Source organism: Megalobrama amblycephala, linkage group LG18 (genome assembly GCF_018812025.1).
Source record: "Megalobrama amblycephala isolate DHTTF-2021 linkage group LG18, ASM1881202v1, whole genome shotgun sequence".
In the NCBI taxonomy this organism is placed as follows: domain Eukaryota; kingdom Metazoa; phylum Chordata; class Actinopteri; order Cypriniformes; family Xenocyprididae; genus Megalobrama; species Megalobrama amblycephala.
In genome coordinates this window covers 9,086,826-9,100,677 of record NC_063061.1, presented here as the reverse complement: position 1 = coordinate 9,100,677, position 13,852 = coordinate 9,086,826, and the positions used below count along the sequence as shown (strand labels likewise).

At 36.0% G+C, this 13,852-nt stretch overlaps 1 protein-coding gene across 1 annotated transcript in view; it reads left to right on the top strand.

The window, feature by feature from the left end:
* The first annotated feature begins 2,216 nt into the window (after positions 1-2,216).
* The window catches only part of rnf145b (ring finger protein 145b), a 33,824-nt gene continuing 22,188 nt past the window's right edge, over positions 2,217-13,852 (top strand). Inside the window, exons 1-2 of the mRNA XM_048166519.1 lie at positions 2,217-2,438; positions 4,181-4,398. Coding sequence (XP_048022476.1) covers positions 4,215-4,398 — 184 coding nt within the window. The 5' untranslated portion in view covers positions 2,217-2,438; positions 4,181-4,214. The remainder of the gene's footprint in view (positions 2,439-4,180; positions 4,399-13,852) is intronic.

The following is a 13,852-nucleotide window of genomic DNA, read 5'->3' as shown; positions in this document are numbered from 1 at the left end:
TTTAATTTTTTGACACTTTATCTATTTGTGTTTATCTAGTTCAATTACAATACATATTTTAAAGGCCGTTTTCTCAAAATGAGATTTTTCTCCTACACTGAGCCATATATCTCCACTTCAGAAGCACTTACATTCACCAAAATTTACCATTTTATTCCTATCTATATTCTGCTTTTACAGAGGGATTTGTTCATGGGCTATATAATTTGCCAGATTATATACAACATTTTATTTAAAAGAAAAACTGTGAAAATGTTTTTTTTTTTTCTGACTGTTTACAGTATTTTCTGAATTATGGAGTGATAAAAAGAGATACCCCCAAAAAACCTTTGAATCTAATATGTCAAAAATAAATAAATAATTAAACAGAAATTCTGAACCTGATTTCATCCAATGTTCAGATTTTTGTTCTAGAAATGTATGCAAATTAGCGCATTTTTAAGTAAATAATGCCTCATTTGCATATTTAAAAATAAAGTTTTACAGAACTTGTAATACAAAAATTGTTTGCAATTCTTATTGTAATCAATCCACTGGGGAAGTATGGTGATAACTATTAGTTTTTTTTTTTTTTCTATTCACCTGCAGTGTCTCGCCTTAAAGGCCCACTGAAGAGTGTTGGAACATGTAGTATTATTCAATGTGTTGACGTCATTTCAACTGAAACAGGAAGACAGGGCGATGTATCGAACAGCCCCGCCCCTTTTTAAAAATAGCCATTAGCGTTTCGTTTATATCACAGCACGGCCAGAGCCGTTAAACTCTGTAAAATCTCAGTCTCCTTCTAATCTCTAACTCTTTCTCCTCATAATGTCCTTTATATCGCTTGTGCATTCTGTGCAGAATTCAAATGGCTCCGATACCTTTTGTGGTCTGAGCTGACTCGTGGATATGATCCGCTCTGTGCTCTCGTGTCTCTGGATCGGAGCAGACTGTGCTCGCGCTGCAGCGGTTCATGTGACACTAACGTGAAAACGGACTTCATTCGTGTCAAAGGAAAGCATATTTACACTGTCTGAATCGTTCCCTATTCTCTATATAGTGTACTATGTGCCATTCACCATGTAGAAACTAGTAAATGTGTGAATAAATGAACGATTTCAGCCTCAGCTTCAGTGTCTGTAAGAGTGTAGGAAGAGGCGGGACTTTAGATTCTAGAGAGCATTTGATTGGACCGAAGATTTGACGAGAAACTGAAGTGCGATGTGATGTCATAAAAATCATTTACTCACCTTCAAGTTGTTCCAAACATGTATGAATTTCTTCCTTTTGCTGAACACAAAAGAAGATATTTTGAACAATGTCAGTAACCAAACAGTTGATGGACCCCATTCACTTCCATAATACATATATATATATATATATATATATATATATATATATATATATATATATATATATATTTTTTTTTTTTTTTTTTTTTTTTCTCTCCATACTGTGGATGTCTATGGGGCCCATCAACTGTTTTTTTCAATATTCTTCAAAATAGTCATGAGTCATGACAGAATTTCATTTTTGGGTGAACTATCCCTTTAAGTAGGCTATGAAAAATATAAAAGCAGAGTCTAAAGCTGCATTCACATCACCTTGTATTTACCGGAATCTTGAAATGACAACACGTGACGTTATATTCAGAGCTGTTCACGTCCTTTTGGTCCTTGGACTGGGAATTATGCGTTTCCATGGCACCACTCTCAACGCCTAATAAATCAATCTACAGCGGTCAGGTGGTACAGCGGCCACGTGGTACATGTGGGAGCTTTCAGAAAACTCCCAACTTACAAGCTGTAATTACGAGCTCTACGAGGACGTGAACGCTTTTTACAAGCAGGAATCTCGTAACAACAGGAATTACGAGGCCGCGTGAACGCACCTTTAAGCACATTATATTACCGTCTGCTGATGTTGAGAATGCAAATATTAAGAATGCAAATTACGAATCTTTTGCTCATGAATATAAATGACGTTACGACGTTTCAGGAAGATTACGTAGAACGTCAATGATTAATTAATATTCATAACAGATCCGTAGAGATACCTTGTATTTCCCTGGAAGCTCTCGCGGAAGACTCAGATTCGATTTCGGTCCTCGATCCCATTCCTCCTTTCTCTTCTTAGCAATTTCTTGTCTCATCTCTACTGTATTTGTCAATAAAACTATTTTTTATAGTCAAGCCTTCGCCATAGTAGAATTGGTGTGAGATAACCGCCCTCTAGTGGCTCAGCTTAGGTCAAAATTGCACATGCGCAGTGGAAAAATCAAACGGTGCGTAATGGCTGCCCGATGGAGTAAGTGAATTTAGATGCTTCGTCTCTTCTGCTAGTAATTTGACCGTAACAAACGGATAACGTCGAGACGTCTGAGCTAAAATGGTTTGTATTCACCGAGAGGAGCAGCCCAATACGAAATCTAACAGCGTGAAGTGATTAAACAACACGTAAGTCTATTTATATTACAACTATCGAAGCGTTTGTAAGGGAATAACGGACACAGTTCTGTAATGCTGTTAGCTGTGCAGATAATAATTAGTTAACGCTACATACTTAAAATATTTACCTCAAAACGTTATTCGCTAATGTTTTAAGACCACTGAATCGATTATATATAACGTTTAACGAATCATTAGCATTAAGATTATATCCTTTAGTCAGCACAAACTCGTTACAGCAAACGAAAGTCAGTTACTATTGTTCAGGTTTACGTTTAAACCTGTACTCTGTCGTCTTATCTGTATAATAATAAGTTTATATAAGGTTCATCTATTCAATATTTCATCAGCGCCCTGTTTTTTTAAACGGTGTGACTGTTGATGTGTCGGGGTTACTAGAGTTCAAGCACGTTTAACACGACAGGCATAAAAATAACTAATCCACTTGAGTTTAAAGATGCGAAATTCAACACTATTTGCTCGTTACAGCACAATTATTTTACTATATTGTTTGCTAAAGCAGTATGTTATGTAAGTGTAGTGGTTTTCCATCATGTGGTAATAAGAGAAGTAGGTGTGTCGTTCTCCTACTTACTAAAAGTACCTTGTATTACCATGGTTTCGTTAAGATATGAAACCGTGGTATTATCAATGTTGAAAACAGCTTTTGTATATATATAGAGATAGAGAGATAGAGAGATAGATATAATAGAGAAAGAGAGAGAGAGAGAGAGAGAGAGATAGAAACTGATACATTTTTTTCAGTATTCTTTGACGAATAGAAAATTAAATGAACAGCATTCATTTTATCTTTTGTAAAATTATAAATGTCTTTACAATGTTGTTTGATGAATTTAAAACTTGCTAAATAAAAGTATTAAAGGGATAGTTCACCCAAAAATGGAAATTTGATGTTTATCTGCTTACCCCCAGGGCATCCAAGATGTAGAGTGACTTTGTTTCTTCAGTAGAACACAAATTATGATTTTTAACTCCGACCGTTGCGGTCCGTCAGTTGTGTAATGCATGTCAATGGGAACTATAAGAGTAAAAAAAAAAAACATGCACAGACAAATCCAAAATAAACCCTAAGGCTCGTGACGACACATTGATGTCCTAAGACACGAAACAATCAGTTTGTGTGAGAAACCGAACAGTGTTTATATAATTTTTTACTTCTAAAACACCATTAGGTCCATCTGCCCTCCACATCTTGGATGCCCTGGGGGTAAGCAGAAAAACATCAAATTTTCATTTTGGGGTGAACTATCCCTTTAATTTCTCTCTCTCCCTTAACACATTTAAATTGTAGTCTGTCATGGTTTCCACAGAAATAATAGCAACTAATTTCAGCATTGATAATAAGAAATGTTTCTTGAGCAGCAAATCAACGTATAAGATTAATTTTTGAAGATTCATGTGATGATGCTGAACATTCAGCTTTACCATCACAGGAATGATTTACATTTTAAAATATATTCAAATAGAAAAGTTTTTTTTAAATGGTAATACAGTTTCATAATATTACTGTTGACTTTTTTTTTTATTAAATTAATACAGCCTCCTTGAGCATAAGATTTATTTATTTTTTCTTCAAAAATCTAACTCATACAATTATACTCATGCATATTAATACTCCACTCTTAAACCTGCTTTTTTGTAGAATTTCAAATTGAAATATACAGCTAAGTGTTCATATGCTCTTGCCATAAATCATGATTTATATCTTCAAAGCTATGTTTCTCTCTCAGTTGAAGTTCAGGCCTGTTTGGTGCCCTGCTGGTCATGGCAATGAAGACCCGTGTGGAAGCGGTTCTGAACGTGGGTCTGCGGATCCCCAGCATCATGCTGCTGGAGGTGCTGTACCGATGGGACGTCAGCTCCTTCTTCCAGAAGATCCAGAGGAGCAGTCTCAACAATAACCCCCTCTTCCAGTACAAATATATAGCCCTGTACCTGCATTATGTCGGTAGGTCCAAACACAACAAGCAACCACTCCCTGTCTATACAACAAGCACTGAATGACATTGACCTGGAAATGCTGTTCGCAAGAACATATAGGCTACATTCACACTGTCAGTTTTTTGGATTGACAGCCACATTTACTTACAGGTGTGAGTCTCGAAATGTCTCTCACACAGCAACTTGTAGCAGTGTCTCAAATACTGTCTGTATGAATGTGAAACAGCAGTCAGACCAGTTTTCTCTTATCAGTAACATTAGCGACGGTGACCAAAGTAACATCAAAGATGGCGACGTCCATAAAACTGAAAAGTCTTATCACCTGACAATCCAATCGAGTTCATCCATCAAATCTTCATTAGCTGACAGCTGACAGCTTTTATATCTGGTTGGAGAGCAGTGTAAGTGAGTCTTGCATAAAACATAAAAAAGACGAGAGCAGCTCCAATGGAGAACAGTGGCTGGGTTACTGTAGGGTGTGCGATATATATCGTCTATGATATCGTAATTGTTAATAAAACAATCTGAAATTATCAAGTATGTCCTTCACTTTACAAAAAACAAAAACACACATTGAACACATGCATTCACTACATGACAGTGTAGTAGGTTAGACTAGTGTGCGTGCATATTTAGAGTGCGCAATTTCACTGATTTAGTCTATTAAAATACATTTAGAATGCCCCCAGAATTCACAATAAGGGGCAAAAATGCCCCTGTATATATTTGATATTTATATCATTTAATATAGTTAACAGTATTACACAGAGCGTCGTTTTTTCTCCAAATATTAGCATGATTACAAATGTGATATTGATTTTATTCAGCGTACAGTTTAATGAACAAGAACTTAATATCAAGTCACTTACATTTAAGATAACAAATCGTCTGTTTCGCTGTATTTCACCAACGAAAATAGTTCCAAAGTCCACAGAATTGTTTTACGTCTCTGAGCAAAACTTCCTAAATGAATCGGTTGAATCTCAATGATTCGTTCATTAACAGTGATTTGCTGTGTTCACATTTAAAGTGTCTTAATTTTTTTTTTTTTTTTTTTTTATAATTTCAAATAACAATACAAAACGTTTTATATTTTCAACATTAAAAACATTATTTATGCATCTGTAACTGCTCATGACTGATTAACTTTAATAAAGTTTAATCTATTCTATAGTTATATAGTTACACATTAGATTACAATTTCTGTACCTGAAAATCTCCTGTTGAAAAATTTGAAAAGCACCATTTATTTCATTTATGTGTTTGTTCTGTTGTATTTATTTTTGCTATTACTCGTAATTTGATTATTTGTTACTATTTTATTACTTACTGTTTATTTGTCTAACAATATTTAAAATATAAGTGAGTTAATCTAGTAGCTTTTGGTGTCATAACCTTATTTATTGAGGTTAAATGTAACAAAGACAACAAAAACAATAACTATGCTTATTTTATAGGCCCATTTTCTTGTCTTTTACTTTTATTAATTTTTTGTTGTGGGGCCAGTGAAAATTTTGGCGGGGCAAGACTAGGCCAGTAGAAAAAATCCATTGGCGTTGAGCCCTGCTGTGTGAACGTGGCATTAGTTTTCTTAACTTTGGGCTTTAAAGGGATAGTTCACCCAAAAATTATCCCATGATTTACTCGCCCTCAAGCCATCCTAGGTGTATATGACTTTCTTCTTTCAGACGAACACAATCAGAGATATATTTAAAAATATCCTGGCTCTTGCAAGCTTTATAATGCTAGTGAACATTTTGAAGCCCCCAAAAATGCATTATAAATATAATCCATATGACTCCAGGGGGTTAATAAAGGCCTTCTGAAGTGAAGCGATGGGTTTTTTGTAAGAAAAATATCCATATTTAAAACAATCTAAAATAACTAGCTTCCGGCAGACGACCGTACGCATACTGCACAAGTCGACTTGTGCCACAAAAGTGACCCCCGACACGATTTAGGAGCAGCCTGAGCTTAGATGTCTCTCGTGGTTCAAACAAATAGGGCTGGGCAGCAAATTCAAGCTCCTCTTCTCTTATATCGAAATCCTCTAACATTTCTCTTTAAAAATAATAATTTTAGACTTCTAATTTGTGACGAGTGTTTTATTTGCTCTATCCTCTGAGCTTTTGCGTTTGTCACTATGTCATGCATCGGATCAGGGGTTACTCTTCAGTCGCAAATCAATGTGTATGGCCAACTGCAGGAAGCTAGTTATTATAGTTAACTCATTGCTTCACTTCAAAAGACCTTAAATAAACCCCTGGAGCCATGTGGATTATATTTATGATGGATGGATACCAGGGGTGTGACGAGATCTCGTGTCCCGAGATCTCGCGAGACTAAAGTGTGACGAGATTTCTCGTCGAGGTGAAAAGTAGTCTCGTGATGTTGCCATGACAGAGTGTTAGGATGATTAGGAAAGAATATGCCACTGCTACGTTTACATTACGCCTCCACTGTCCTTTTGCTTTGTGTTTAAATAAAAAACATTTAATTAAGTTGGATAACGGTCGCCGCCGCTCCATATTTACAGAGTTACGCGCGATCGCTGAAAGTGAAAGTAAACGCGCGCGCATTCAAACGCGATTTCAATACCCCGCATTTTGAAAGCGGCTCCCTGATGAATGCAGATATCTCTCAATATGAAAGCTATTTTAGGCTGGGCAGTGTAGTTGTAACCATCTCTTAGCTCTGTATCAAAGAAAAAGTTGGTCTTATTTGCACTTTGAATATTGAGAGAGTGCGATTATGGTTTCAACTTGTAAAGTGTTACCATAAAAATGAATAACAGTTTTCTCTTAATCTTATTAAGCACAAACAGTAAAGTTTCATTTGTTAACATTAGTTAATGCACTGTGAACTATCATGAACTAACAATGAATGACTATTTTTTATTAACTAACATAAACATAGATTAATAAATACTGTAGCAAATATATTGCTCATTGTTAGTTGATGTTGGTTAATATGTTAATGTTAATAAATGAGACCTTACTGTAAAGTGTTACCATTTTTATTTTTTATTTCTATGATCAGTTTGTGGAAAGGAGTTCACTTAGGGGGTCAAAAGTTGTAGAAGCTCATAAATCATGTACAGTAAGATCTGAAGAGACTGAAATCATACAAAAGAGAAGTCAGTCAGTTGAGTTAGTGGCAAAACCTTTTACAGTACTTGAGTATTGTTGTCTTTTACTGCATATGATAATTCATACTCAGAAAGTAGAACTGAATGACATTCATTATAAGATGATTAGTTAAAACATTTCAAATACACCTGCAGAATATTTTTTCTAGTCATGTATTTCGCCATTGAGGATTTCTTAAAAATAGTGTCTAAAAATCTTGTCTCGTCTCGTCTCGTGAACTCAATCTCGAGTCTCGTCTCGTCTCGTGAGATACCTGTCTCGTCACACCCCTAATGGATACATTTTTTGGTGGCTTCAAAATGTGGCCCACCATTCACTACCATTATAAAGCTTGGAAGACACAGGATATTTTTAAATATATCTCAGATTGTGTTTGTCTAAAAGAAGATAGTCATAAACATCTAGGATGGCTTGAGGGTGAGTAAATCATGGGATACATTTTTGGGTGAACTATCCCTTTAATTATGGGGAAAAGCATGAATGATGGCTCAAATGGTGCAGTTATTACTTTTATAACTGATCAGACTTATGAATTATACCTGGTATATGATAAAATGAGGAACACAGTCAAAGATGTATCTGAGTCACATCTAGACTTGGTGGGTGGGCCTTCCTTAATACCAATGCAGCAACACCCTGGCGAATTTTGTGTGGGCGAGTCACGTGTGTATTTTCTTCATAAAATGTAAAAATGCAATTTTAAAGTGTAGCTTCATGGTTTGTGCTAGTAATGCTGATGTTCCACACTCAATGTCTTTTGTGTGTGCACACGCTTGTTTTCTTGGTTGGCTGTGCTCTCTGCTGAAGAAAAGCACAGTGCTAGTGCAGTGTTTGTACTCTGGCTGGAGTCCTCTTGTAATGTGCCAGTGGAAACGCAGAGTCAGAAGTTGGGAATATTTTTTATGATTGGAACAGTCTAGTTTGTTATTCATTAAAGCAGTAATTAAACTATAGAACTGCAAGCTGAAATTAAGGTCCGTTCTGGGTCATGACGCCTGCTTTGTTTGTGTCAAAGAAAATGAGGAAAGAGAAAAACTGAGGAGGATACTTGAATGATATAAAGAGAGTTTGATTTTTCTTACTCTTCATATGTGGAATAAAGAGTCTAGCTATGCAGGAATATTGTCAAAATGCTGTGATTTTTATGCCACAATACCTTGAAGTATTTTGATATTTTATATCATTTTTCTATTATTCATACTGTTTTCAGAAAAAAATGGCGCAGCTTTTAATGCATAAAATTGAAAAGTTTTTTTTTCAGGCCTGATAGCTCTGATGGGGGTATGATATAAATATAATATTTCTAAGATAAATATATTGCACTTGTAATGCACCTGCACTGTAAAATAAAAAATGTTATTTCAGAAGTACATCAAATAATTTACACTACAGTACTCAAATTGCAGTGATTTAATTTCTTCTCTCTCAAGAGTTAAAGGTGCCATCGAACGTTTTTTTACAAGATGTAATATAAGTCTAAGGTGTCCCCTGAATGTGTCTGTGAAGTTGCAGCTCAAAATACCTCATAGATTTTTTTTTAATTCATTTTTTTAACTGCCTATTTTAAGGCATAATTAGAAATGCGCCGATTCAGGCTGCGGCCCCTTTAAATCACGCGCTCTCCGCCCCCTCCCGAACTCTCGGCTCTATCACTGCATAAACAAAGTTCACACAGCTAATATAACCCTCAAAATGGATCTTTACAAAGTGTTCGTCATGCAGCATGTCTAATCACGCAAGTATGGTATTTATTTGGATGTTTACATTTGATTCTGAATGAGTTTGATAGTGCTCCGTGGCTAAAGCTAACATTACACACTGTTGGAGAGATTTATAAAGAATGAAGTTGTGTTTATGAATTATACAGACTGCAAGTGTTTAATAATGAAAATGGCGACAGCTCTTGTCTCTGTGAATACAGTAAGAAACGATGGTAACTTTAACCACATTTAACAGTACATTAGCAACATGCTAATGAAACATTTAAAAAGACAATTTACAAATATCACTAAAAATATCATGATATCATGGATCATGTCAGTTATTATTGCTCCATCTGCCATTTTTCGCTGTTGTCCTTGCTTGCTTACCTAGTCTGATGATTCAGCTGTGCACAGATCCAGACGTTAATACTGGCTGCCCTTGTGTAATGCCTCGATCATGGGCTGGCATATGCAAATATTGGGGGCGTACACCCCGACTGTTACGTAACAGTCGGTGTTATGTTGAGATTTGCCTGTTCTTCGGAGGTCTTTTAAACAAATGAGATTTATATAAGAAGGAGGAAACAATGGAGTTTGAGACTCACTGTATGTCATTTCTATGTACTGAACTCTTGTTATTCAACTATGCCAAGATAAATTCAATTTTCAATTCGATGGCACCTTTAAACCTTTAAGCTTTTGTGTTGATGGGAAACATTCAGAGCAGAGAGAAGTTTCTGTGACAATGAGTTTACAAATCTAGTGTAATGCTGTAATCATCTGTAACTGTGTAATGTGTAACTATTAGGGATGGGCATTTTTCAAAAATATTGAATTGGAATATTTGGACAAATATTTGATAATGTCACCATTTCTGAACAAGCTTATGATTAGGCAATATACATGACAAGGATTATATAATATATAATATAATAAACATAATAAACATATCTTGAGGTTTTCTTTTAGGTGAGAACATTAAATAATGTGTGTAAACAAAAAAATATACAACAAGCATTTAAGCTCAGACAGTGAACAAAACAAACCTCTAATTAAGCAGACTGCACCGATTATCGTACAGAATGTATATACACTCGAGTCGGCGTAGGGTTGTTTATATCGTTTCACATGCTCATGTTGGAAAAACAAGAATATTCACATGCTTGGATGAAAGTTGGCTTCTCAGTCTGATAACAGTAAGGCCAGCTGCAGAGAAAACATGCTCTGCACACACAGATGTTACAGGGACACAAAGATAACTGTGTGCTAAGTAGGGCTGTGACGGTATGGGATTTTTTTCTTACCACGGTGAAGAAGCAACAAATCACGTGGTTTGGCGGTTAACTGCTTAATATTATAATAAATTTTCCCTGCAGTAATTTCATATTGCGTCACTGCATAACTGATGTGCTGTGAGGATAATAAAAGATTAGGCTATTAGCTCCTCTTAGAAAATATTTTAAACTTTTATTTTTAGGTCTATTATACAACGAATTAAAGGCCTATAATTAAAGTTATTAACAGTCTATAATATTTCCTAACAATGCAGTCATCAATGAAAATTAAGAGCAGCTTTACTTCAAGCACCAACTTTAAAAAAACAACCTGTTTAACACAAAATACTATTTATACAAAAGACGTGAGAAGCGAGAGAATGGCCTCAAAGTCACGTAGTAGTGATGTCTGGCTTCACTTTGACAAGATAGATGAAAATACAGTTCAGTGCAAGCTGTGCTGCACCAAGCTTTTATCTTGTGCTGAAAATATCCTTTAAATTCTATTCATAATTAATTTGGCAATAATCATCAGTGGTTTTCATACTGTAAAATAACATTTGTCTTATTTATTGTAAGCCAATTTAATGTTGAATAAATCTGTCATAAGTTATGACAGCCACCGTTTAAATGTTTTAATTTCAACAACAGTTGAACAACAGAAAGTTTCATGAATTGAGTAAATGAGCAGAAACATATTGTGCACTCAATCATGTGTTTACAAGTATGTGTTGTAGTTGGCGTCATGTCCAGCAGCGGTTCCATCAATATGAAATGAATAGATTGGTAAATGTTTAATAGTACATTCTGGTGTCTGATTTTATCCAGTTGCCAGTTAACTTTGCATTGCAAATACAGTTTTGATTACTCCATTTACCCAGCACTCTATCTCTGTGTGAATAGCCTTGAAAAAAGACCTGCTAAAAATCCAGTGACAAGGATGTGAATTCCTTTAAGAAGGAATCCTCTAATTAAAAATAAATGTCATTCACTTAAACCTAAATATTTTCTTAGCTGCCTGAAAGAGGCATGCAATTAATTCAATGAGCTTATGTCAAAGGCCTGCTTTGTGTTAGTTAATTATTCTTCATTATTGTTAGTTAAACCTTAAAGGGTTTGTTCACCCAAAAATGAAAATTCTGTCTTTAATTACTCACCCTCATGTCGCTCCAGAGTCCAAACCCATAAGACCTTCCTTCATCTTCGGAACACAAATTAAGATATTTTTTGGTGAAATCCGAGAGCTTTCTGACCTCCGATACACTGCAACGTTAATACCACTTTCAAGGCCCAGAAAGGTAGTAAAGACATCATTAAAATATTCCATGTGACTACAGTGGTTCATCCTTAAAGGTGATAAAGAGGATCTTTTCGTCGACTGAGAAACCAAAGACTGTTACTGAGTTTTTGAAATGAGCGCATGTGTAAGAACAACCCCCCTCCTTTCGAGGGAACGCCTCCCAAAACTCGTGCACGAGTAACGGAACGCGAGTGTTTACCACCGGCATTCGCCGTGTCGTGTTAGTGGATTCATTATGTCGGACTCACCGCAGGTAACTCATAATCTGCAGTTGTTACTCCTGTCTCCGGACAAAAACATTGCATGCGGGCCTGTGGAGTGTGGAAAGTTACTGGAGCGCGCAGCCGTGCACGTCTCTCACAAGGAATGTCACGGCAGTGATTGACAAGCCAGAGGGCCAATCGTTTACGATCGCCTAAACGATTGGCTGATGTTTTTAAGGCCCTACCTCGTGCACAGATGATGTATATTAATATTATTACTTTCAGTGCACCTAATAAATAGTCTTTTATCAGTTAGTAAAGACAGTTTCAGGTAATATTGCAAAAATGTATAAAACAAAACATCCTCTTTAGCACCTTTAATGTTATGAAGCGCCGAGAATACTTTTTGTGCACAAAAAAAAACAAAACAAAAAAAAACAAACCAGAACAAAAATAATGACTTTATTCAACAATTTCTTCTCTTCCCTATCAGTCTCCTACGCTGTTGACGTTGTAAACACTGTGCAGAGCTTCTGTGTTCTGCGTCAGCCGGCGTTCTGATGTAGAACCCTATTCTGACCATGCATCACGCATGTGAGTTGCCGACCAGCGACGTGATGCCACTTCCGCCACTTGATACAGTTTGATACATAATTCCTGCATAAAACCAACAACACAGTGTCTCTGTGACCTCCAGCTAAACACTGTCACTATGATACAGACTTAAATAGTGACTTAAACACATCTTTACTACACCTTTATCTCCTCACTGTCCTTCTCTTTGCGTGACCTTTGTTGGACACTTGATCCAGCCGAGCAGGTTTTTTTTTTTTTTTTTTTTTTTTTTTTTTTGTCTCATAGACTCAACACACAAGACGTAACACACAAAATACCTAGAGAAACTAACCCACTAAACGCACTTCAGATCAGAGGCGTGCATTCATCCTTTGGCAAATATTGGCATGTTTTGTCTTTAAGCCTATTGTGAAGTATTCAATGTGTAGAGTATATCTTTTTATAAGTAAAAATAATTATTTCATGCAAATAATGTTATTTTTTTTTATTCATATAACATTTTAATATGAACAATTTAATTATAATTATGAGTTTTGGGTAGTCTAATTTATAATTAGCTACCCAAATGAAGAATTGCTATATTCTTTCTCAATTGCTAATTCATACCCAAGTAAATAATTACGTAAGAATAATCATTCTTTGGTAGGTGAAGTCAATATAGAGAGAGCAGCTGCACTGTGCTACACACACACACTAATGTCGCAGGGCTAGTCTAGCATTCTCACACTGCACTTTCCGGAATGATTTAGGCATCAGCAAATGCTTCATAGATGATCCCTTGCAAGCTAGATGCTCACCCAGCTGTCCAGTGCAGTATATTAGATTTCATCTTATTTGAATATGCTGCATTCTCTCTGCATGTTTGGTGCAGTGGCCATAAACGGCCACAAGAAGGGCAATTGTTTGCAAGGCAGATACAAATTAGGTTTTACTTTATGGGAAAATCTTTCCCAGACCTGCTCATTCAGCTAAAGATATTTACAGAAGAGAGCTGTTCCAGTGGAACGTGCTGGCCAGCTCAGGAGATGAATCGTCATGGTGTTTGGCATAACTTCCTGTTGGCCTGATCAGTCTTTTAGGTTTAGTGTGGCTTACAGATACTGCTGACACAGTTAAACAGGAAGGGTTGAAGACACCTTGCTACTGCAATATAGATCACACCACCAGTATCATTGACCTATTACTTGGCCTTAAAGTTACTCCTGGTCTATAGCTATAGGCTGGTCTGTAGGTTGTTGTTTTTTTTGTGTGTGTGT